Genomic DNA, 27610 nt, shown 5'->3' with positions numbered 1-27610 from the left:
GATTAATGAAATCTCACAGTTATTTGGAATAAATTATGTGTTTATATGAGAAAGAGAGAGACAGCAGGGGCCTCGTTTGTAAAACGTGCGTACGCACAGATTTGATCATAAAGCATGCGTACGCAAAAATCCACGGCAACTTTCAAATTTATAAGAACGGTCTTTGACGTGGAAAAGTGCTTAGCACCACGTCAGGGTCTGAGCAGACGCACGCACTTTTGTCCGAGTGCTGCAGGTTTTTTTTAAATATAAGCCATTCCTGCCGCTTGTTTAGGATTTGGACTTTGGCAGGCGCTCTCTCATATATCAATGAAATGATTTAGACATCATTAAAAGGCAGAGATCTGAAACTGTTAAGATGCGCGCAATTCCACAATTGGTTTCTACGCAACATTTTATAAATGAGGCCCCAGGTGTAGCTGGAAGGAAAGGATGCTGACATGACCATGCTGAGGGTTTGAGATTGGAGCACTTGAGCTGAAGAGCATTTTCAAAACCCACGATCTTTCCCTAGTACCGACACACACCCACAAACACAGAAAACTATCACTCCATATAATCTACATGTAACCACAGAGGACAATACAGCACTGAGAGGAAAATGGGGAAAACAGACAGGATGAGACATTGAGGTATAGGATTTGTTTGTAGGCCACTTCCTGCAAATCCGTAAGTGTGCGAGATGGAAAAGAGATGGTTGAATGGACAAAGGATTGCATGTGAATCTGAGAATGTGTGCTTGCAATGTTCAAGAGTTTGATTTGATCCTCACTGTGTGTCTGGAGACGTCAGTGTTATCAGTGGGTTATGAGGAGGTGCTAATTCTGTGAGATTAGATTTGTACCGGGTGTGATTTCAGCAGAGATTGAACTGCTTGGATCTCCTCAGAATATATTACAATCACTCTTACTGTTTCTGGGGTATGCATGAAATACCCAAATGTGCAGTACAGCAGCTCAAGTACCCATTCTTTTAACTCTTTGTTGCTGCTGAAATCTACATCTCTCTGATGTTGATAAAAGCTATAAGTGTATTTTCCTCCAAAGGGTGTAGAGTCCAGAGGGGAAACTGGCAAGTACAACAACCCGTATAACATGATTAAAGGAAACATACGTAGAATTATTAACTAACCGTCAGGCCTTCGGCGCTTTTATGTGACACCAAGATCCCCAATTCTATTTGAAATATACAGCTAGGAGCAGTTATCTTCGCAGCGTGAGAGTTATCTGATTTGTGCGAGCCACTCCTATCGCAACACAGTGATATGATCTGTGCAATCCATTTGAATTCTACCGAGAATTGCGTGCTTTAATGTGTTACGGAGGAAGTCAAACATCTAAAACAGACCCACAATCTAAACATGCTGATGGAGAATAAGGAAAAACATTGTGTATGCGTAAAAAAAAAACACGACCACCTATACTAGAATTTATTTAGTTATCTTGTGTACTAGAATTTAACTAAATTATGTTTTTTATTGTGTTAATCTAAACTTTTTTTGCATTTATCCAATTGATATACAATCTATTTTATTAACACATTTTTTAAAGTTATCTCAACTTTTGGAAGTCAGTACTAGGGCTGCAGCTATCGATTATTTTAGTAATCGAGTATTCTACTGATTTTCCATCGATTAATCGGGTATTCGGATAATAAATACTTTGTCTTTATTAAAGAGCAATACTAAACATACAAGAGAAAATAAGACAGGTCTCTTAAAATGAACAACTAATTTGTTTCCTTTTTAGAAAAAATACAAATTTTATTGCTGAAATTGCATACATTAATATCTGTGAAAAGTTAACCCATTTAATACATTACATTGCCATATTACATTCAAAATGCAATATAATACAAATGTATAAATAAGAAACATTAATAAAAATAGAAAGAATAACATCAAAGGTAAACAACTAATGTACAACTTATGCATGATGCATTTAGTTTACCTAAATTAGGTTTAGTTTTTTTTTTTACTATTAAACAGTAATATATTTGTCCACATAAAATACCGAGTTAACCGGACTTTTATTTTGGCAGGTTGTCGGAAGTCGTTTATTTTTTAGTATGTTTGTTTCTTCACTCAAACAATAAAATGTTAGTGAAATAAACTCTCAGAGGAACTCTGGAGAATGTGGAGATGAAGTTCATGTCCTCATAAAGCGCAGACGCAGACAAACGTGTAGCACGTTAAACTGTGCAGTTCATTCACTCGATTCGGCATCCACTAACGTTAGTCCGCATCTAGTTTTATAGACTCAATGCAGCCGGAAAACAAGTTTCACTCGCAAAATAGACTAAAACAGTAAAATAGCAGTTCACCATTTCAATAAGATATCACTTATTTATCAGCATGAGAAATACGCGCGAGCGTGTGAACAGACTAAAATGCGTGTGTCTCACTGTGAATGCGTGAGACTTGAGAGCCCTGTAACATGAATAGAGTTTAGCGGGCTGTGCGTCAGTAATAACGGTCCGTGGGGAAACGCAGTGCTCCGTGTGTACTGCAGTTAAATGGATTCAACAAAGCTTCGAGGCAACAAAAATTGCCTCGATGATTTTTTGTATTCGAATAGCTCGAGGAATCGTTTCAGCCCTAGTCAGTACAACTCAATAAATAAATAAATAATAAACCTTGCAAAAAGGAAACTCAGGCCACGTTTACACGATGAAAAACCTTTGCGTTTTTGAAAAGTTTCACGTACACATGACAGCGACAATGCCACATAATAAACGTTTATAATAACGTTTTTTTTATATATAATTTTAATGCTATTTATAAAAAATATTCACCTTCCCAACTGCACCAATAATGACTTGCTTCTCTACCTAATGACAAGGTAACTTGGTTTCTTATGACTTGTCAGACAGCTGCAGAAATGAAGCCCAGAGAATAATGTCCCTTGTCGGTCATGAAAACAGTTAGCGAGTGTGTGGGCATAAATGTGCTGCGTGAAGGGACCTCGGCGCCCGACAGAGAAGCAAATTACTAAACACAAATCAAAATGAGTACAAGCTTGAAACAAATTGATATACGGCACAGTGAAGGTTTCAGCACAACCTCCGCGTGTGTTATGCTGTCACAATCCCCGCGACCTCATCAAAAAACGACTGCAGCGTGCTGTGAGGCTGTGCTGCTCACCTCTACCTCCAGAGGGCGCTGTTGCTACGTCACTGTTGCTGGGCAGCCCGGCCCCCAAGCCGTTGTTGAGCAAGGGACCAACCACTGGTTTCAGCTGCCAGTTTAGCCCCAACAGATTCATGGCTGAGAGAGAAAGAAAGACAGAAAAGAAAAAAAAGAAGAGAAGTGTAAACAGTGCAGACATATGGGAGAAGAAAGGTAGACAGGAAAGGAAAAAAAGGTTTGAGATGCAAATGCAGCTTTGCTGTATTGTGAGGAACTACGGCATTCACGAGGAGAGCACAATGATTTAAATGGAAACAAAATGCTAAAAACGAAAATGATATTGATCTGGTAAACCCAGTAGAGACAAGAAGAGGCAGTAAGATGAAGTGGTTTATTTTGTCTCTAAAAATGCAGGCAGTGGAGTCATTTTTATTGATTGCATGACTGATTGATGTTGACTGACTGACAGGCCATCTGTCACTCATAACACATGTATCTGATCTTCAGGCTGATATACGTCATAACAGCATGTGTGTGTTTAGTGCAAGTACTCTCTATATAACAACGGTTGAAAAGTTGTTTCTTAGGGCTGATTCATACTGATCCAACAAACACCAACAAATGACAACACATACCCACATTATAAAAGCTAATATTGTAATAATATAGTAAACTTTTAAAGAGTATGATGAACACTAATCCAAAAATCAAGAGCATATTGTGACTAGGGCTGTCACGATTATGAAATTTGCCTGACGATTAATTGTCTAATAAATCATTGCGATTATGACGATTAATTGTCTCTTTTAGGGCTTTGACGATTAATTGTCTGTTTTAGAGCTTTGACATTTAATTCTCATACATTTTTGATTCAGCGATTAAAACAACCATATTGTTCTGAATATAAGACTATGTTTTTTTTTCTTGGAAATACATAGGAAAAGATTGGGTCATCATACTTAAGGTTTAGGCTTTTACCTGTCAATAATACAAACACCAAATACTTGTAAATTAAGTAAATTGATCAGGTGTGAATTGAAGCCACCATTAAAATGCTATCAGTCATAGAAAAGCTTCTAGTCTGTTTTTTTCTCACTTGCAAGACTACAATAAAAGTTTACTTCTATGTTAATGAGATTTTGGTAGACTGGTTTTCACACTGAAATAATATTAATTTGTACTGCAGGTTATTTTTATGGTATATGCTTTAGTTTTTTTTAAGTGATTGTGTTGTGGTGGTACATTTTACAAGTATTACCATGCTTTAGTTACAATATGTACACTAAAATATGCAGATACACTACAGCTCCCCCTAGTGTCTTCTATAGAGATGTGCAATAATCGATGATCTGAATCCATCGTGATGAGGTCAAACAATTGCGATGAGACGATTATTTAATAATCGTGACAGCCCTAATTGTGACTAACAGGTTGAATGGGTAGCAGGTCTGTCCTGTATGTTGCTAAAAGTAGGGAAAAAGTGTGCACAGTTACGGTCAAATGAAAATTGTTAATAGGTCTAAGTCTAACAACTAAAAGTAGAAAATGCTCAACATATTCGCCATAGAAGACAGAGATAATAGATTTATTTCTATCGCATTCATAGAAAAAGTATTTCAGTGCAAATTTGGTAATATAACTAATATTATTAAAATTGGAGTGTATCAGGGACTATAACAGCTGAAGAGTGCACACATGTTGTCACTATATGTAACAATATCAAAATCTCACTGTACGATAATACCTCGGTATAACATCCACTGTGCGATATTTATTGCAATATTTAAAATGACAAATGATGACTTGGAAATGTGCCATAAGCATCCTCTTTTCTCTATCCTCTAATCATAACTCTTGCTTAGAGGTATGAGTTATAGTATGAGATGGGTCAAATGACCTAAAAATACCTTTTATAAAATAAAATAATTAGGGATGCACCGAAACGAAAATTCTTGGCTGAAGCCGAACATGATGTGAAACACTTGGCCGAATAATACCGAACACCGAACATGTTTTTTTGCATTTCTTCTATTTATTAAGCTATTTTTTTCACTATTGCACAAACTGAATAGTCAAAATGTGCTTTTTATAATTTGTCTTGATTTTCAATAAAATACAATACAACATAATATAAAATTGAGCAAAACAAAGTAAATTCAAACAAAAAATTGAGCCCTCTCCCTTCATGAATAGCCTATATTAATTAGGCCTATAACTGACTGCTAAAAGAATGTAATGTAAGTTACTCTGTACCCCTACAACAAAACACTTAATTAAAAACTGTCATTCCACATTAGGCCATAAGATAAAAATACGAATAAACTAAAACTGTTGGATTATTATAGGCTACATTGCAAAATGATTTGAGAAAAAAAACATCCAATTCAAGCAGTTCTGACTGATGCTGACTGACAACCATTTCAGTTCACGTCTCTCCTCCAAACTCCGCCCACAAAAGATGACTGTTCTCTCAGAAGGTGCACACAGAACATACTTTGACAAGTTGTTTAGGGAACTGTGTGCACGTGACCACTGTATGATGTCACGAGCGGCGGGGCTACTGTCAGACAGCCCGCTTCCGTCTGAAGTCAAGTTACCGACCGGTAAAGACGCTTTCATTCGGAAATTTACTTCCGTGCGGCAAGTCCCGTGCTGTGTCTTTCTCTGACACTTTAAAATACTACGCACACACACACACACACACACACACACGCACACACACTGCCAAAATGTTTGCGGCAGTAATAAAGCGCACGCGTGTCTCTCTCTCTCTCTGCGCTGGTTGCTGCTTGATTGTATCACGAGTCATCTTCGGTCAAATTTATTCGGCCATTTCACATATTTGGCCGAACACCGAACTTGCGTTTTTTGCTATTTTCGGCCGAACATATTCGGTGGCCGTACATTCTGTGCATCCCTAAAAATAATTGCACCAGATGGACCTTGTCAACGGTAACATCTATTATTTTTTCTAACATTCTCTATGTTAGGTCCGAAAGACCTATCGTTTCATACAGTCACGTGACCACGATAATATTGAGGCAATTTTGCTATTGTGATAACACAATATCGATAATATTGTTACATCCCTACTTGTCACATAATTTAATATTTACAAATCAAACTGATAAGGTTTGTGATGTTTTGATAATGTATTACGTACCTGAATACTGTATAATTTTATTACATTTTATATATTGCTGGGTTGTCATGGTGTAAAATCTTGCTTTTAAACCAAAACCAGCTGAGAACCTCATAATCTAATAATATTATTTAAAGATAAAATGCAAAGTTTACGGCATTATAAATTTTTTTTATAAATACAAAAAAAGAAAGTGTTACAAAATGCACTTCTTCTGCAGGCATTCGGGAATGAGTTACAAATCTAATTGGTGATTCAACAAAATGTCACAACTCGACTGTACTGTATATGTGTGTGCTTTATTCATACAGTTAATCACAAGAGCCGTAAAAAAGTGATGTACAGCCACTCAACTAAAGAAATAAATCAGTCAGCGAGACCCACGTCTCCAGGATTTACTTGCGCCTCAACAGGTTAGAAAAAAGTTAACAAACGCAGATTCTAAAAACCCACCAGAACTCAGACAACATTTGCTGTTTTCATGTGCAGCTGGCGTGATTCGGCATCTGTCTGAGTGACAGCCGAAAGCGAATGGATTTCTTTCCTCTTTGTTTTCGGGGCTGTTGAGCTTTCCCTGCCTGCGTAGCTTATTTTGGTTCACTTGCTCCAAGGCCCGTGTGTGGTTTGTCAGCTGAATCTCTTCCCGACCCGTGTCCTTTCTGCTTCTGCCAGGAAACTTTTATCGGCAGGAGAAGAAAGGAGAGCGCTTAGTCTGCCTAACTCCAGAGGTGCCGCGGGAGGGAAGAAGCTCTGTGTAATGTCTCTGGCTGATTGCTGGATCTGCTTCTTTATCTCTCGCTTCTGTGTGTCTGCGTCATCTGTTCTTCACAGTGGCAGTAAAGACGGGCTGATATTGTGTGAGATTGTGAGTCATCTGAGGCAGATGAGACTGCAGCGGCGCTGCTTCAGTAGTCAGAGCCACAGGAGGAGGCACTAAGTGAATTAAGTTTATAGAGGAGTTGTGTTACTCTCATGTATCACCTCCTGCATTTCTTCAGCTCCGGTGCTAATCTGTTAATCTATAGCGGGAATGTGCAGGTATGTACACATTCATATACACACGATAAGACGTCTCACATGCCCTCTTTTATGATTTTACAGCATGAGCATGCATACACATTTACACGCATACATGTAAGAAACCTAAAAAAGTAGCATGTTTCTATGTATTTCGGTACTGTAGCATGGTTTTATTTTTTGGTTAGTGGTCTTGTCCCACTTTATCTGTCTCACCCTCTCTCTCCCACTGTCTCTGCATCTTGTGGTCCTGATGCACAGGATGCTACTGTCTGTTAGTGTAAGTGACTCCGCCCCTCTCCTCACCTATCCTCTGCTTGCCTATCACACCTAAATCTCATCCCAGAAAATCAATTTTCTCTTCTGTCAAATTCCATGTCCCCCTCCGCCTGCGCCCAGACACGGTCTCTCTCTCTCTCTTTCCCTCTCTCAGTTAAAGGAAAGCGCTGACACTCTGAGAGTCTCTGCCGTCTCTGTCAGCTATTTTATTTGTTTCAGACGGTCTGGAGAAAACACTGTGAGAGCTTTTCCCTCCCCGTCTCCGTGTTTTTCAATCTGCTCCTTCACCTCGCTCTCTACTGTGTGTCATCTTGCTCAACCTCCTGCCCTTCGTGCCATCTCTTCATCTGCCTCTCTGTTCCGATGGTGCTCGCCGATAGAGACTAAATGCTTATTTTGCAATCGATGAAATGATTAGCAAACGAATCAGCGAATTACAATAAGTACAGACGAGGCCCAGACAGATTAACTGCAGCTCAGACACTGTTTGCTCTCTTTGGATTTTTGCTTTCCATTACAAGTGTGTGTTTTGCATCAGAGATTCTCGGTTGGCTGGTTTTACTTGAGGACACAGATTTTAGTTCTAACCCAACATAGGGTAAAAATACTTTTTTGTACAAATGTAAAATGAATCATAAATAATAAAACCAAGCATAAATGTAATGTATTATTATATTAGGTTAATGTTTTATATGAAGAGTTTGGTACCAAAACGCTATAAATCCATTTTGATTAATTTTTAGTAAAAATTTGTTTTCTTTACAAAGAAAGTGGCAAGATGAAAACCTATTTTCTGTTTCAAAGTTTCACAGCATCTTTAGGTTCTAGTAACATAAAAAATTCAAATCCAGATTTGGATTTAAAAAGATTTATTATAAAAACTGATTTTTCCCCCAAAATCCATAACATTTTTTTTCAAAATGCAATAAATCCATTGAATCAAATCAATATAAAAGTTATTTTTCATATTGAAACTGTTGAAAATACACAACAAAGTGACTTGATCATATGTGACCCTGGATCACAAAACCAGTCTTAAGTAGCACGGGAACATTTTTAGTAAAAGCCCAAAATACATTGTATGGGTCAAAATTATCGATTTTTCTTTTATGCCAAAAATCATTAGGATATTAAGTAAAGTAAGTATCATGTTCCATGAAGATATTTTGTAAATGTCCTACCTTAAATATATAAAAACGTTATTTTTGTGAGTGGATGGCCTGCTTCAGCGCCTCTGACGGACAACTTTAAAGGCGATTTTGTCAATGTTTCGATTTTTTGTACCCTCAGATTCCAGAGTTGTAAACAACTCATACATCAATAGAAAGCTTAATTATTCAGCTTTCAGATAATGTACAAATCTCAATTTTGAAAAATTGACCCATAAGACCGGTTTTGTTGTCCAAGGTCACATATGACAGCCTCTGAACTCAATACAATACTAATCTTACATACAGGCACTGGACTAAACATACACTCAACCAGTCATCGCTCCTAAAATGAATTCAACGCGTCATCTTTTTAATGCTATAAATTAGTGCCTCATCTTCTTAATCTCCTCACGTAAATGATTAGATTTCGATGGTTTACGTTTCTTCCCCACAGCAGAAACCAGCACAGGTTCATCAATGCCGTCAAAATTATTCATTTTTTTGTTTGTTTGTTGAACACAAAGTAGATCAGGGAAACTAGGAGCCGACCGTATTCAGAGCGCCGCCATTACTGTTTACAATGCGTGGAATGGTGCGCTGTGATTGGTTGAGCGGATATATCGCATTCTGCAGAGAAGTGAGACTGGCGCATATTGCGATTTGGAAAAAAAGGGCGAAAACATGACAGAATAACACGGCGGATATCGCATTTTGCGTAAAATAAAATAAATATAATATAAAATAAAAAGTGACTTGTCAATACCGACCTGATACTGATTTTAGCGGAAACTCTTTTTTTTTTTATGGCGTTTATCGCGTTTTAGAACCAAACTCTTCATATTAACATATTATTTGTTTAAATTGAATGTGTTAAATTGAATGTCCTACACAATTATTTACCATACAAGCAACCTGTCTATTTAGTGAAAAATTAGCATTAAACACTTTAGAGTTTGGGCTGCACACAGCCTTTTGACACACAAGAAAAGCATTTCTTTCATGATAATACGCTCAGTTGCAGTGTATTACTGGATTTAGCACTGGATTTACCTGCTCTAACAGAAAAGTAATGTGACCTATTTTCGGCAGTGACCCACCAGACGAGATCCACTGGTGTAGTATCCTGCAACAGTAGGTGGCAATGTTGAGTTAAAACCCTAGCATCAATGATGGGTGTTCAACACGAAACAAAATGAGACAAGTCTAGAGAGAGAGGGTGACAGGAAGAAAAGAGGGGAAGACAACGACTTGCTCAACAGTCACTAGCGTTGGCACCCAAAATGAACGGTTGTTTTAGCATAGGATGTGATTTTCTTTTCTGCCTTCATGAACAAACGGTGTACCAGCATTGTGCACCACATCAAACTGCTGCGTGTGTGCAGATTAGGCAATCCCAGAACAAAGGTTCCTGCTAACAGCATTAAACACACACACATAGCACATGCACGCGCACGCGCACACACATTATCCTTTTGATGAATATTCACCGAAGGGCTCACGTGAAAATGTGGATGATTAAAAATGTACAAATCAATGCATAATAGGTACGTGTTTATATATAATTCAACTGTGCAAACTGATGGAAACTGTCTCCTGCTTGTGAACACATTTAAAACGTGTGCAGTTTTTTGCTGCAAAATACTTTTTCCATTTTCTGCATTACAAGCAAAGACAACAATAGAAGCAAATCGTAAATTAATTTGGCAAGAAAGTGGCCATTCACACCAAGAAAGATAACTATAACTATTGAGCACCCACAACAAAGGACAATAATGTTGTGTTTATTAAGCTCGCTGCACTTTCATATTTTAAATGTGTGAGCCCGTTAAAATTGAATAGATTGTGAGTGATTGATTTATCATTCATCAGCTAAAATCTAACTCTAAAAAGCTCAACAATATTGGTGTGTACCCAGCTATTCTGGCAAATGTGAAACAATTAGGTTATTATAGTTACCTTATACATGAATAGGGTTAAAAGGGTAGTTGACCTAAAAATGAAAATCCTGTCACCATTAAAAAGATAAAGATACTTTGAAAAATGTTGTTTTTATTTGTTAGATAGAAAAATATATTTAGAAAAATGTTGGTTACTGAACAACAGTGGTAACCTCTGACTTGCATTGATTTTGTGTCCATACAACAGAAGTGAATGGGTACTGCCATTGTTCTGTTAAAAAAGTCATATAGGTTTGAAATGACAAGAAGGAAGAGAGTAAACGATTTTTGGGTGAACTATCTCTATAAACACTGAGCATTATCAAAATATATGTGTGTTCACATCTAAACCAGATCTGATTGTCTGACCAACAGCAAATGGTAGAGAATTGTTGGGAAAACCAATATTTTTGCAGTTGCATTTGAAAAATGTCTAAACGTCTGTACGGATTCTTGTAATTTACAAAGATGCTTCATAGATGATGTATGGGGTAAACAGATGTTTCTTCTTATGTGTGTGTTGGCTTGTCTGTACCATGGTTATACAGTGGCAGATGTTTGCGGTTGGAATGTTCCAGAATTCAAAATGCTGTTCGGGCTCACATGCCAACAGACCTGCCACAAGGTTACCTTGGACAGAGAAGAGAGGGATAGACAGAGCCGGCGAAAGTGAGGAACAGAGAGAAAATGCACCGGGGAGCGATGAAAAGACAGGAGGGGAGAGAAGCTTGTGCGTCTGTGAGCAAGGTGGGAGAGAGACATGTGAAGATGGTCTTTTTGAAATCGAGGTTTAAGGTTGTGCAAAGGTACGTGAGTGAATCCTGAAGATTGCTCCTGGCAATATTTGTGTGTTTATTTGTGTGCATGAGTGAGAGAGAGAAAAGGACACACAGAGAGAGAATGAAAGGCCGTATGTGCATATTGAGGTAGGGTTGGCAGAATGACCCTCTTGGATTCGGCTGCACCTGTCATCACCGATTAGACCTCTGTGACCACACACATACACACACATACTGTACACACCGTTATAAGCAGGTGGCAGGTTTCTCTCTGGTAGAGCAGACCCATATGCCTGTGTACTATACCGGTGTGGGCTGAGCTGTTTCTGGGCCGAGCGGGAAGTAAGTCACATGCGAGTGGACACCCAGGTCCAACCTCATTCCATGATACACCTATAAATAACAACCACCTCAGAGATCAGGGCCCGTATTCATGAAAAATCTTAGCGCAAAGAGTTGCTCCTAGTGACAAAATTCTAAGAAAATTCTTAGAAATGTGGGCGTTTCCCCTTAAAATGACAGAAAAGATCCTAGTAAAGAAAAATGTAATTCATAAAGCATCTTAACCCTTAAAAGAGCTCTTAAGGTCCAAAATTTTAGGAGTTGCGAGGAGGGCTTTTAAGAGACTTAAGGGTTTCTTTAGCAGCAGAGAAAATGGACGAAACACAAAAAGTAAGAAGATATGTGTTGCAATGCATGATCATTTCCATATTCCTTTTAAGGTTTATCAGAATTTTTTATTGTTTTTGTGTGTGTTCAACTTTTGTTTATCTTGGTTTTGGTTTCCTTGTATAGCCCCTTTGATGCAATGCAAATTGTAAAAGCACTATAAAATTAAATTAAAATGAATGACAGTGAGTTAATAAGACACAACACATTAGATCGTGCAGGGTTCATGTTTGTGACCGATCCTAGTAGAGACACGCTAACATCTCCAAGACAGCGCAGAAAATGCCATAGCTCTAGAAATAGAAGACATCACCACATTAACATATTTAGCAACTGGAGAAATGCAACTATGTAGCAGAGATGATTTGGTTCGGTCACAACGGTCACAATCTAATCACACAAACAGCCCTTACAGAAACTTATTGTGTCACTGTTAATTTTCTATTAAATACGTTGACATTAACAGCATGGTAAATAAAATATATATATATATATATGAAGAGTTTGGTTCCAAAATGAGATACTCCGCTTTTAAAAAAAATTCAAAAATCATGTTTTTTATTATGTTATTGTGTTTTTATTGTCTGTTATTGTGTTAGTTAGCTGTATTTTTTAGTTATTATAGCTTAAATCAAAACAAACCAACTGCAGTTTGAATGATATTAATTGGAATGCACAATAAAAAAAACATGATTTTTGATTTTTTTTAAAAACAGAGTTATCTCATTTTGGAACCAAACTCTTCACAATGTATATACATATATATATATATGTGTGTGTGTGTGTGTGTGTGTGCGTGTGTGTGTGTGTTTGTGCATGTGTGCGTGTGAGTATGGTAAAACAGGAAAAAATACATGTGCAATTTCAAACTAATGACCCTATACTTAAAAGCGCTCTTTTTTCCTTCTTGGTCAACCAACCAATCACAGTCTTCAAAAGACATAGCAATGGGGTCAGCCCCGCCTCCTCACTAAGATCAAAGTTTTTGTCTTTTCCTTGCTCAGAGTTGCTCTCAGATTGGTCCTGAATCACTTTTAAACTAAGAGTCCTACGTAGAAGTTTTTAAGCTAAATTAAGAGTTTTCTTAGAGGATTCTTAGAAGCTTTAAGAATACGGGCCCAGATATATGCTCACATGGACACAGTTGAATTTTTATGAACCTCTCATTTACAGTGAGTGGATAACAAATCTTTATATTTTCTTAAAGAGTACATAACATGAGATCATGAAAATGACATTTCATGCAGTGTGTCATGTTGCCGTGTTTAAAAGTAAGCAGTCTGCCAAGTTGTAAATCCGAAGGTGAATGAATAACAAAGTTATTGGCTTGGAAAAAAGGGAGTCGACTCTGAATCACGCAAACGAGTCGTCCCTAGTCCGATTCGCGAACCGTCACTACATATAGACCCCGCTTACGTTTTGCTAGGACTGCCCGCAAAAACTTCACTCTACTCCCCCAAACACTGTAGCTCTTGAGCCTCATTCGCGGTAGACCAATCACAGCAGACTAGACCATCTGACCAATCACATCAGACTAGGCTAGCGGAAAGGAGGGGATTAGACAGATTAATCGCGGAACGAATCATTTGCGAGTCAGTCAAGAAGTAAGGTAAGAATAACGGCCTATTAATACAAAATAATAGTGTTTTTACACCTTCTATGTACATAAACTTGTTGTTGGACACTCCATAAACCAAAGTAGGACCTTAAAAAATCCCTAGTTATGTACTCTTTAAACAAACAGCCTCTGGTCTGGTGGCCCTCTTTTGAGATTAGATGAAATTCACACATTGGCTTGTTTAACAAGTTTTGTTAATGTGATATTTCTTGAGTTCTCTCTCTCTCAAACAAAAAAAAAACACTTCAAGCAGTATGTGTGTGACATTCTTGGGTCACCTTGCCTCTCAACACTACAACACATGCAAAAACCAGAACATGCAAACTCTCCATCCACTCACACCTCCTCATTCAACACATCACACAATTACACAGCCATAATTAGAGCGCAAAGGAGACCTCATATTACTTAAAAGGTAATTTTCCCTTACCTTATTTTTGCGGTCTCCCTTGGCCTCCATAATAAACGCATATTAACTGTTCTAATTTACTACTAAATTAACAAGACTGACCTCAATAAGGATACTAATTGTAAGCAGTGACTATCCTGGATGGTGTTTGTAATTGGTTTACGAATCTCGCCACACAAAAAGGAAAAACTTGCTAGCTCCTTCCCACATCTGAAGCACTGACATGGTAGCTTAGCATCTTTGTTTTTTGCTCGAACTCTAAATCGGTCTCTCTTTTACTTTTTATATTTCTCTCGGTTCCTGACAGAATGAAACTTTTTTGTGTTTTTTTGTCTCATTTCACGTTGTTGTTTTTTTCATTTTAAGGTTACAAGTTTTATTTTGCACTGTTTGTTTCTTGCTCTCCGTTTGGAGTTAAACAGGCTGTTTGTGCTTTTTTTCCTATGACTTTTATACGTTAAAAAACTATAAAAATTGGATAACCTTCGCACACCGCAGGGTTCTCATTTGCTCTGCTCCAAATCCTATTGATCTGCCTACGGAGGACCCCAGGCTCCCGACAACGCTTTCGACACACAGACTGCTCCAAAAGATTCATTAGTCATCTTAATTATGCTGCCTTCTAAGACAAGTCGTATTAGCCAAATTCCAAAGCAGCATCACATAAGCACCCTTAGCAGAGCAGGCAATCCCAGAATGCACTGCAATTGGCTCATTGAAAAAAATCAAAAGCGAAAGCTGATATAATTCCTTCAGTAATAAAAATAAAACTTATTTTAAAACTTATTTTATCATTTACATCAACTGGGCAAAATGTAAAACAGTAAGTTGAAATGGCTGCAGTAGCTGTTTTTATATTGTTGGCACTGAGTTTTGGAACAGAACAATTGTTATTCACGACACGCGACTAGTCGCTAACATGCACTACATTGTGAAAGTTAAAGTATGTTTACACAGTACATCAAACTCTTGAAATTCTAAAGAGCGAGGGAAATATACAATCTATTATCATTATGTTATGAGATAAATGTGGTGCCCAGGGCCCATGTGCCAGCTTATATCAGGCTGACGGACATAGATGACATCCCTGCAAACCTCATTTCTACAATAATAGTTCAGTTGGGTGAGATCAGAAAGGTGTTTAAATGTGTGTGTCTGTGTGAAATGGCTTGTTTGTGTGTTTATGGAGCTGGACATGGTGATGCTGCAGGGTAAAGTCACAGCAAACGAGAACCCAGGTCAAAGGCCTTTGAAGTTCAGCTACAAAGCACAAGGATACCCCCATAGGCATTGCGTACGCGTGTGTATGTGTGGGCTTGCGCTTCATTAGAGTCTTGGTCTTTTTCCCTTGGGATGGGGGACGAGTTCAAATACACAGTTAATGAGTGGAGAAGCATCAGTAGCATCCTCACACACACACACACACACACGCACGCACGCACGCACGTACACGCACACACACACGCACACGCACGCACACACACACACACACACACAGTACCTCTAAAGCTCACTGCCTACACTACAGTAACAGGATGTTCGTCCCTCGTCCTTTCGTTGAGAATGCACAAAATCTTTCATACAGTAAAATATGCTGGACCACATTGCAAGATGTAAACACTGGTCTAGAAGCATTTCCGGTTAAATTTCTTTTAAATCTTTATAATAAAATATTCAAGATATTTGTTCTATATTTTAATTTAGTAAGAAATGTTCTGTTGGTTGTATTCTGTTTAAACGTTTGTGCAGTGTGAAAAAACAAAAACAGGAAGTTTTTCTCGACCAGTGTTGGACAAGGTTTACATTTTTCATAAAGAAAATCATGCTCACATTACACCCCTCCATAATTTTTTAATTGTATTATAACTATTATAAGTCTTTTCTAAAATGACTAACCTTACAAAATGTAACTATGGTTTTACTATATTAAAAGTGTAGTAATCATGGTTTCCGGACACATTGATTTTCATTTCTGTAACCACGGTTTTAACCATGAAAAACTAGTCTCAGCCTCAGATGTCACGCCCACGATCTGTTCAGTATGCTCGTGTCTGGCTACGCGAGACTATGAAAAACACGTATGACCATGGAAAAAACACCAAATATGGTTAAACTATGGTTACTGTAGTCAAACCCTGGTTAATTTGTGGATACTATGGTTTTATAGTAACCATCATTTTTCAGTTTTATATCTAGTAAAACCACAGTTAATTTATATATGAGTGTACAAGTGTAAATTGTGATCCTCATTATGTTCTCATTAAAGTAAAAGTTTTTAATGCATTAAAGGTGCTGTGTTTAATGTTTTGGAGGACTGGACTACTGACAGAAATGCAATATAATACACACAACTATATGTCTTCAAATGTGTATAAGACCTTACATAATGAAGCGTTATGTTTTTATTACATTAGAATTAGGGATGCACCGATCCGATACTCTGGATAGGAATTGGGGCCGATACGGGTCGTTTTTGCTCGATGGGGTATCAGACTGATGGGTTCCATTCATATCCGATCCGTTGCATTACCCGTGGATGTTACTCTTAAGCTTCAAAACAGACTAACTATCAGGAAATAGTGCACTGTATTCCACGTCATGTATTTCGATAGCTTTATGCGAGGAATAAACCAATATAGCATAATTAAGAAGCTCTGACCTCCGCTTGTGCTGTCATCTGTCAATCTCCATATAGCATGCTCGTCATGAGTGAAGCGGGTGCCTTAAGCACATCATTCTGCGTCCGCAATGCGCATGACTGTAAATAACGTAGAAGCGCATGCATTAAGCGCATCATTCTGTGTCCAGGATGTGCATGAGCAAGTCTGTTCCACTCTGCATAGACTACGTGCACAAGCGTAGCAACGAACTTCCGCTGTCGCCAGAAGTCGGGATGTCAGTTTCTGGTTTGCTCTCGTACCACGCAAAATGTCAGTGTTTACAAGATGTCTTCAAGATCCGCCAAAAATACGCATTAACGATGTACACCGCATCGTTGATGCCTGGTCTCCTGCTCCAACAAGCAAGCGGGACAAAGGATTTAAGCTCTATATATCGATTTATATCCACAACTACGAGTTTAATCTAATGTGGTGTGCCGACAGATAACGTAAGTGGCTAATTACATATTAATTTAAGAGTTATATTAAACATGATTTACCTTAGCTAAATCCCCAGGAACATTAGCAACGCCGGGTTATTAAACTAACAAGCTTATAACAGTTGGTTTAAGTCCTAGCTTCACCATACACTCAAACTGTGAGGTTTCTCAGATTTCCTCGTGGATCTGTAGCACAATGACTTCACCTGAGGGGGAAAAAGTTAAAACAATTGATAATTCATACTAACGTTACAATAAAAACATGGGCGTATTGGAGGCTTTTATTTGTGCAATAAACGGATATAGTAGTATTTTACTCAAGTACATTTTTTAAGTATCTATTCTGTACTTTATGAGACTACATTGTAAAGTATTATATCATACTCCAGTACAATTTATAAATACATTTTCATATGTTTTTTTCCTTTAATACTGTCATGGCAAGCCTTAGGTTATATGTGGGGAGAGAGATTTTGACCCTTTCGGCCTTATATACTCTCTCACCGGTCCTCGTCTCTGTTCCCGCCCTTTCGTTCCTCGTTAGCTTCTCTTCAGCGTTAATCCCAGACACCTGGTCCTTGTTTATTATCCTCTGTTAGTTTCCCCTATATATAGCCCTTGTGTTCTCTGTCTTGTGCGGATTCGTTTTGTGTCAACCACTGCGTGAGTCGTGTCTTTCATGTAAAACCCTGTTGGAATACTTATTCTGAAACCGGTCCTGTTTTTACCTGTCTTTTTGGTTAGCCTTGTTGTATGTTATCGTTAGTCTAGTTTTGGTTTTCTTTGATGCCCCATCGAGGGAAGTATTTATTTTCTGCTTTTGTTTAGTTTCAATTGTGGGTTTTTGGTTTATTTATTTTCTGTTTTGTCAAAGTCTTGTGTTAACCCTTCACCGCCTGCCTGCATCTGGGTTCCTCCCCACACAATACGTGACAAATACAGTACTTAATTACATTTAAAAAATCCTACTTTTCAAGTAAAAGAAAGTGGTAGATTTTAATGTACTCATGGATTAAAAGGTTAAAAACAACATTTATTTATGAAATGTAGTTGAGTAAAAAGTATGATGTGCTTTATAATGTAGTGAAGTATTATTTATCCAAAGTAAAAACACTCAGTACAGATGTTTTAAAATGTACTTGAAAGTAAAAATGCTTAAGCACTATCCACCTCTGGCAATAAAATATAAAAATGTAGGCAATTCTACGACGCACAAGAAAAACTGCTAGTATCGGATCAGGATCGGTATCGGACGATATTCAGAATTCCGGTATCGCAATCGGATCAGCAAAGTAAAAAGTGGTATCGGTGCATCCCTACCTAGAATGAACTATTTATATACAGGTACATACAGCGCGGGTCCCCTTACATCAGTGGTCACCAACCCTGCTCCTGGAGATCGACCGTCCTGAAGATTTCAGCTCCAACCCCAATCAAACACACCTGAACTATCTAATCAAGGTGTTCAGGTTTGCTTGATAATTACAGACAGGTGTGCTGAAGCAGGGTTGGAGCTGCAGTCTGCAGGACGGTCGATCTCCAGGAGCAGGGTTGGTGACCACTGCCTTACATGGAATTCGCCATGTTGTTTCGGTCAGACAGCTCCGAAGAGCCCGTTTCAGAAATATGTTTTTTCCTTCTGTTTTTTCCTTGTGTTTTATGTATACTGTACCTTTAAGAGATTTTTTCATGTATAAAGTTTGGTGAAAATGTGGCTGACATCAAGTGGGTTGCTACTCTGAAGTGTATTGGCCAAAATCAGAGAGGGATTTTGGATTTCGTTTCGTGTTTGTGGAACAGTGAGATCTCTTGCGGTTGGAGCTTCGAAACCCGAGACTTCGTCAACGAGCTGCAAAGAAGTTATTGCAACGCACACTAGCGTCGAGTCAGAGGTAACAGTTATTTTTGTTTGCTCGTCTGAGTGAAGAGGCCATTTTCTGTTTTCCGGCCCCACGTACGCGAGCATCGGATCAGGCCTGCAACGGGGGGTTGTGTGAATGCTTCGTTGGGCATGTGATTACGAATGTAAAAGTGTGATCTGCACAGGCCTAATTTGGGTTTTCTTTTGTTTTCAAATCTATTGTGAAATTGTCAGAGAGATAGTACAGTTTAACTGTGTTTTCAGGTTTAAGGACGTTAAGTCACTTGTGATTAGTCGCAAATCTGATTGTACTGAGACGGTAGTAGTATACAGGTTTATTCTGTGTTACATATTGAGAGACACCCATAGAGGGTGATTTGGTTTTGTTTTATTTCCTTTTATATTTTACCTGATTTCATTTGTGAATATAGTACCTTTCTTTATTTACATATTTACTTGTACGTGTGTGTTATTGTCGGGGTGAAAGTAAACAGAGAATAGTTTCCGGTATATAATAAGAGGATAACTTTGTAATTTCAGGGTAGCTGATTCGCATTAGAACAAAGACGAGAAGGATCATAAAGTAAAAAGTACCTAGGCCTTTATCAAGAACTCTAATCTGTACTAACCAGTAAGGGGATAAGGGGCTACACTTAAGAGGTGAAAACGCGGTGACATCTTTGTCCTGTAAGAGCTGCCGTAGTCCTTCAAAAGGGAGGGGTGGAGTGAGCTGTTAGTTGCAATTGGCAACCTCACCGCTAGATGCTGCTAAAAACTCCATATTGCTCCTTTAAGCATGAATTAGAAGTGCTGATTGATGCGTCTATAATACATACAGTAAGTAAAATTAGATAATGAGAACTGGAGGATAAATATGTTAACCTGTAATTAAAGTTATGGCACTTAATGAAACAAAGAACAGACAATTGTGTTGTTGTTTTGATTCCGATGCACAATATGACTGATATGTTCTTGACAATTTGCATGAGATTCAGCACTAATGTAAAACACGCTGACAAAAATAGCCGTTATGAGAAATACAAACCCGTCCCATAATAAAGCTCAGATCAGAGTGCAGGAATGGGACGAGGAATGGATTTCGCAAACCCGCTTATCAAGACAAACAGAGAGTAGATTGTGGTTGTGCGTCGTGTGTGTGAGTGTATGTTGTGCTTAGAGGCTCATCCATTCACATTAGCGACAGGAAATGAGAGGCAGCTGAAATCACGAGCTAGATCAATGACACACAGAGATAGACACACCCGGACCGCCTCTCCATCTTCATTATGGCCGCCTTTCTTATTCTCTTCATATCTGTCTGTCCCGCTTCAGCTGTCTGTCTTAAACATTCTGATCAGGTCTGTCTCCAGTACGTCAGCACGTCTTTATGTATTTTCATAATTTATATCCTACTTTTGGACATCATTTCTAGTGAGATTAGCTGACGTTTGCGATTACGTGTGTGCGGTTTGGGGGTATGCTACTGCGTCACAGCGATAAAAAATTTAGCTTTGCTTGCCGTGCGTGTGTTTGTTTGTCCCTTTCTATCCAGTTTACAAAAGCTCACATCCTCACATCTGGCTCACAGACTCGCCACATGTGGCATCATCGATTACAGATATCAGCGAATGTGACCTCTTCAAATTATTGCTTATTATCAAGTTTGCGATGGCGAGCTAAAATCAATCTAATACCTTTAAGAGGCTCAGTCTTTGTGGGTTGTTGGGGTCATCGCTGACGACTTTGGTTTGTCTTTGTTCTGAGGACACTTGATCTGTTGGAGGTCAGAAAGATAGATCAAATAGTTTTTTACAGAAAAACCTGGCACGATCTTTGTTTGACAGAAACAGACGCTGGGACAGACATAAAAAGAAGCGATAGACAGCTGTTAGACGTTTAGCGATGGACAGAGCCGGGTCAGTCAGAGCATTGTGGGACGTCTACTGTGCCTGCTGCTTACATTAACACCGGAGCTGACCACCGTGCCAGAAATGAAACACATCAATCAAAACTGACAAGGACGAAGACGGGCAGAGGAGAAGATGAGGGTTGAAAGCCACACCCTAACTTTTTAGAAAGATCCAGCGTGCTGCGACTTGAACGCCCTCTCACTTCTTCTCTCGAAGTGAACTTGTGTTCTTGTACCCTTGGTGTGACTTTTCTTGACCTACCACAGTCTGCCGAGAGTCACCAGCTTCCAGACTACATCTCCTGCTGCTCCCGAACCAGGGACACCGTAACCGCCATATGCTTCCTGTTCTATATGTGCCATATGTTGGCACTGTGTCAAAGTTCATCGTCCCCTTTCTCTCATTGTCTCCATGTCCCTCATGACTACCATACGATGACATGCTAAGGTCACTCCAGAGTCAGGATGGCAGTATTTCACACGTTGAAGGCTGTTATGCGCAAGTACACACACATGCACTCTTAAAAATAAAGGTGCTTCACGATGCCATTGAAGAACCATTTTGGTCTAAATGGTTTCATAAAGAACCTTTGACATTAGAGAAACCTTTCTGTTTCACAAAAGGTTCTTTGTGGTGAAAAAGGTTCTTCAGATGATAAAAAGGTAAGAAAGAGCTGGTTCTTTAAAGAACCTTTGACTGAATGGTTCTTTGTGGAAACACAAATGGTTCTTCTATGGCATCGCTGTGAAGAACCTTTTTAAGCCGCTTTATTTTGAATAGTGTATTAATCTAAAAAATGTCTTCCTTACGGTCTTAATTTACAACTGTAATTGTATGCTTTTTTTAACAGGCCTCCAAATAATAATTACAAAACATCTTCTGTAATCTCATGTAAAATGTAAAATAATGTATTTCATCTGAATTCACTGCCACATGTGAATGACTAACAATGGACAAAGATCTTTTTGAGTCCAGATGGTACAGTTATGATTGTAGTCCAGTGATGGTAGTGCATCAAAATGTAACAACTTTCTTTAACTCAAAAATGGCTTTACTTTTGCCGTAAATAAGACCATGTGTGTAATATAACCATAATATAAACTAGAGCTGCACAGATACTAAATTTCTCCACCGATACCAACAGTCGATTATTTAGAGTGATATCTCCCTATACCGATTCTGAAGATTAAATTAATATTTCTTAACATTCTGAATTAATTCATATAATGACTATTAACATTGAACATTAAACTGGTGATGTCTCTTAACATTTTCTATATATAGAGCAGAAATTCATTGCATTTTCCTTTCTTATTTTGATTGCAAGATATATAGGCCCTGATCATCGGCCAATAGTTTTTTTTGCTTTAATCAAACGATACCGATTAATGTAAAAAATCACAACTTCGTAAGATCCTTATGCATACAATCACCGGGGAAAATATGTTTCACTCAAAAATATGCTGTAAATATTCTTTATTAAATATCATCCTTTAAGACCATGAGAACTGTAGCAGGGAACAGGGAGTTTTTATTGGCTGGGAGCACACTTTGTGGACACTCCCTGACTCCACTGACCGGCCCAACACTGCGGTATGCGGTTAGAGTAAGCGACTGTGATTACTCAATAAAGCTTCAGACAGCAGTGCGTTATGGATGGAGGTGCACGCATCGACTGGCGTGAAGGTCAACGGCCCAGAGTGGCGATGAGCATGTGAGTCATTCGTGGGCAATGGAGGGAAGTGATGATGCTGCTAAAAATACAGTGAGGGGGAACAGAGAGAGAGAGAGAGAGAAAGAGAGAGAGAGAGAGAGAGAGAGAGAGAGCGTGCAAATTTGTCTTCTGTCTAGTTCTATGACACTCACCACACAGCCTGTCTCCACTGATGTATGGCTCTGCCTCTATATCCGCAAAAACACAGAGGTGACACAGAATGCACACACCCCTCACTATCTCACACACACTTTCCCAGCTCAAGGACACTCCTGTGTTAGATTTCTTGTGTAGCTCTTTTTATGTATTGTGTGATTTTACAAGATTCTTTGTTTCAAGATTCTTTCAAACAATAATAGTCTGAACCCTTACGTACCTTCTAATCCACTGGTTAATACAATTAAATGCTGTTTCTGGACCACACATATATTCATCCACAAACATGTCCTGCATTGCAGAATCATCCAATTTTAACATTTTTGGTTCATCCTCTAAGGATACACTATAGTACCAACCATATCCACACTCAACCCGCAACTGATAATATCCATAAACAGAGATGATTGGGTAATTAGAATGGCCCTAACCCTAAAATATGTCCTACTTTATTATCTAACACATTCAATTATGTGCAAGTATGCTCTATAAGTAAATGATATTAAGAAGTCCTCGATTTCCCGTTGCTGATTCGATGTTGGCTTTCTTGCCGGGCTCTGAGCCATCCAGACCACAGCCTGTGGAATCAGCATGTAGCCTGATGGAGTCTAAACCTTGTTATCTCAGTTACACATTCCATCTGCCCCGTCCTCTTTCCCTCGATCCCTTGCTCTTTGATCACTCTGGGCCAATGAATCAAGCAGGCTTTAGCGTAGACAAGACCGCCAGGGAGCCACTGAGCGTTTGTCTTCTCCACAACATATGATGACAGACCTGTTTCTCTTTTGCATCAGGACCGCTCACCTGTATCCTAGCAACCCCATCCCTTCTGTGGCAGCTTCACAACACGGTGACGAGAGCGATATCATGCTCTTCTCTTCTCTTCTCTTCTCTTCTCTTCTCTTCTCTTCTCTTCTCTTCTCTTCTCTTCTCTTCTCTTCTCTTCTCTTCTCTTCTCTTCTCTTCTCTTCGTGGTATTAGCATTTACGACTTCTACTCTGCCGTTAAATTTGGGCTTTCAGAGGCTACGGTGCAGTTCTGGGACAGTTATCCATCCCCATAGAGAACGCGAGTCTTTCAGGACCTCAGCAAAAGATGAGGAAATAAAAATAACTTCTTCATTCTCTCCTCTGCGCACATGATCCCCTTTCCCTCCATTCCCAGGGAGATTGGGAAGCTCTCAGCGGACCAGCAGCCACGTCTGTGTTCAGGAAACTGCTGCAATGGCACATTTATCTGTTTTTGTGGACACACTGATACACACACACACACACAATGTGAATGTACATAAACACTCTCTCAGAGAGCTTTAGCCGGGCCAGTTTCCAGCAAAGACCTCCACTGAATATTGCTGACAGTACGGCTAGAATTACCTTTATAAAAATAAATGCACATTCATTGAAAGAATCCTCCCTAGAAGGGAAAGGTTCGAGTGAAGTGAATCATACAAGGAAAAATAAAATCCTCTCTCCATCTTAAAAGCAATATGGAGCAATTCTATGGGTCAGTATTTCAAAACAACATCATCCCCTGACTTCAATAAGTGGATGTCTCTGTGATTTTGACCAAATGCACCCTGCCATCTTAAAAGGATAGTTCACCCAAAAATAATAATTCTGTCATCATTTATTCACCCTCATGTTGTTCAAAACCTGTATATGACATTTTTTTCAGTGGAACACAAAAGAAGATATTTTGAGAAATGTATTAATTTTGTCCATACAATGGTAGTCAATGGGAGTTAGTGTTGGTTGTGTTCTTTAAAATGTCTTAAATCGTGTTCTGCAGAAGACAGAAAGTTACACAACTTTAGGGTAAACAACCTCTTCAGGGCCGGAGTTTCAGACAGCACAAAGGAGCATGAACCATTGAAGGACACGAGAAAGGTAGACGCATAGCTGAATACACATACGGCGAGGCACGCAGGAAGAACAAGGACGTTTGTGAATCCTGCACTTGCTGACCACCCCATCTGTTGAGCAAGGTCTCCAGAGAGACAAGGGGCAGCGTGAGTCCGCGTGACACATCTGCCCCTTGCTTGGGGCTTTTAAATAGAGACACAGAGGGGATCGAGGCATTCTGCCAGAGCGAAACTCCCTAGCCCAGGTGTACTTCTAATGGAGGCCACGGAATGCCAAACTCTTTGACCGTGCGTGCTCTTGTCTCCCTACTGTACTGCGTGCACTTTTGTGTCTCTATCTTTATCTGTAATCGCCTCACTACTTTCACGCTTATTTTCAATGACAGCGTACGTTTTTGTCTTATTTCGTTTTCATGCTGTTCACACACTAAGTCTTAAACTCATCCAGTGTGAAGGACTCATTTCGTTTCTCCATCGGGGGTCCTTACGATGTACCGTGAGGTGTAAGAAGAAGGCCACCGCTTCTCCATTATCGACGTACGCATGCACTCACAAAGAGAGGTGAGAGAGCCTTTATTGAAAATAATAACACCCTCAACCGTGTCCTTCATGGACGCAGCGTGGGGTTAAGGACTCACGGGCAGTGCTTTGCATTTTAAGTGTCCTTCACAATTAAACACCTGCTTTAGGTTGATATAGGATTTTAAGGGTTATTTTCAAGGACTGAAAATATACTTAGATAATTAATTACAACAATATATGGTTATGCAAGATTTTTTTTTTTATTCGACTTACTGTTGATTTTTTTTGCATACCGTTGACACTAGTGTTACTAGTGTCTTGGTCTTGAGACCATTTCTTGATGGTCTTGTCTCAGTCTCGACTGTCTTTGGTCTCGGTCTTGGTCTCAGACTCAATAAAAGTTTTTGTTCTATTTTGGCTAGTCCCAAATAAACCTCGACCAAATCAGATTTTTTTTGCGTTTCTGAGCAATACACAGATTGAATAGATGCTTAGAACGCATGATTCTGTAATTATGACTTTTAAGTGTTATGTGGATCTTTTAGATGAATTTTAGGAGTGCTGGTTTTGGTCTTGACTCGGACTCGAGCTGCCTTGCTCTTAGTCTTGTCTTGGTCTCTGCCCCTCAAGGTCTTGGTCTTGGTCTCAGTTAAGCTGGTCTGGACTAAAACAGTTGACACCATCAATGGTGAATCAATTGGGTTTACTGGATAATTCAGTTCCACCAACTGCAAATGACTTTTGTTAAAGCTCTGCTAGTCATTGAATTTATAAATTAGGTAGTCATTAAAAGAGCCTTCATCTCTGTCATTTACTAAGAACCGAGAGCCTGGCTACAAAATTGTCTTCGCTGGTGCAATGAACAGAATGATTTAAATTTGTTATATTCACTAAATTGAGAGCCCTAGTATTTATACTTATACAACCTAAATCCCATTTGTAGATAAACGCAGGTTAAAGCCAGTTAGATTGCAAGGCAAGATGTTGCATTAATAATTCAGATAATAGTAACGGCATCATCAGTGAGTCCTATTCACAGATCAACTGAAATCAGGTAACGTTTCTACATTTTTCCTCAGGCATATTCAATAATGAGCAGCATCTGGACGACGCGCGCACACACAGTCTAATGATGAATAACCTACTTAATCTCTATGCAGCATTAAATTATCTGCTCATTGCTATCCCTGAATCAGTGTTTGCAAACACACACACAGGCACACACCATATTGCCTTAACTGCTTTCTTAAATGATTTTAAATAGCGATGATGCAAAACCTCTAGAGGAGGATTTGGATTCCCTAACATTATGTACTGTGAGGTGCTTCAGTCAACGCTAACTTCACACAAACGCTACACAAGCAAAGAGAGATGTTTTACCAATGAAGTATGACAGCAGAATGGCCAGCAGGGCGGCGGCGGCGATCGCCGACAGGGCGGCGCATTTCCAGCTGCAGTACTTGGAGGGTTTCTTCAGCTTGAAGGCACTTCTGGAGAAGGTGTTTCGGGGTAAGAGCCGCGGCGGGGGCGAATATACTGTGCCGGAGGTCAGGGGGTATCCCGGTGATGAGCTGCTAAAGAGGGGCGTGGTCCCTGATGACGTCTTAAACAGGAAATGCCTAGGAAACAGAGAGACATGAGAGATTTTAGTTGAACAAATTATAAATAAAGATATCCTTTTTTTTGTTACATTGTAACACCTAATGGTATGTCACACCCATGCCTGGTACTAAAATCTCTCTACATGCCCCCTACCAGTGCCCGCTCTAATGTACATGTGAGTGTTTATATGGTGTGTTGACCGCAGGCGGTTGTTTGGGGTGAAGGACAGTGTATGCAGCGCCTCAGTGTGGAGCAATGGACATATGGCACGCAGACACATGGCACCGCAGGCCCGTACCGACCCGCCGAGGGACACTTACACAACAAAGTCACTCAATAATTCAAGAGCCTCCGCTCTTCTCAGGTACAACACATGCATACAGCGATACACTTCACCGAGACCATACGCAAGCGCCTCAGTCATCTGGCGTGGGGTCATTTCCGTCGAGCTGACGAGGGCTGATGAAAAGAAAAATACAGACAGGAGGATATTGCTCTGTACTTCAGAGTGAGATTAATCATTACAGGCGCATAAAACGGACTCCTGGCGCAGACAAACACGTGATTTGTTAATATCCAGCCTCGCCACTGAGACTACAGAGAGACAGAGAATACACAATGATAATCGCTCAGCATTAAGCTTGCGAAAACATCTTAAATCTGGTCCTTACTAACAACAGCCTGGCAGGATTCCGGTTTTATTTTCACTTTGGTGTTAAATTCAGAAAGAAATAGACGTAAGAAACACTATACGTG

The 27610-nt window shown here is 39.3% G+C and overlaps 1 protein-coding gene across 14 annotated transcripts in view; it reads right to left on the bottom strand.

Annotated features, from left to right (window-relative positions):
- Nucleotides 1-27610, bottom strand: part of tenm2a (teneurin transmembrane protein 2a) — a 429048-nt gene that overhangs the window by 41448 nt on the left and 359990 nt on the right. For 12 of the 14 annotated variants that reach the window (XM_057348979.1, XM_057348978.1, XM_057348981.1 and 9 more), the window contains 2 exons: nt 26633-26871; nt 3143-3265 (listed from right to left, as the gene is read on the bottom strand). In XM_057348979.1, coding sequence (XP_057204962.1) covers nt 3143-3265; nt 26633-26871 — 362 coding nt within the window. The remainder of the gene's footprint in view (nt 1-3142; nt 3266-26632; nt 26872-27610) is intronic. The other 2 variants (XM_057348982.1, XM_057348992.1) reach the window with 1 other exon arrangement.

This window comes from Triplophysa rosa, linkage group LG13 (assembly GCF_024868665.1).
Source record: "Triplophysa rosa linkage group LG13, Trosa_1v2, whole genome shotgun sequence".
Lineage (NCBI taxonomy): Eukaryota > Metazoa > Chordata > Actinopteri > Cypriniformes > Nemacheilidae > Triplophysa > Triplophysa rosa.
This window is presented reverse-complemented; position numbering and strand designations above follow the sequence as displayed.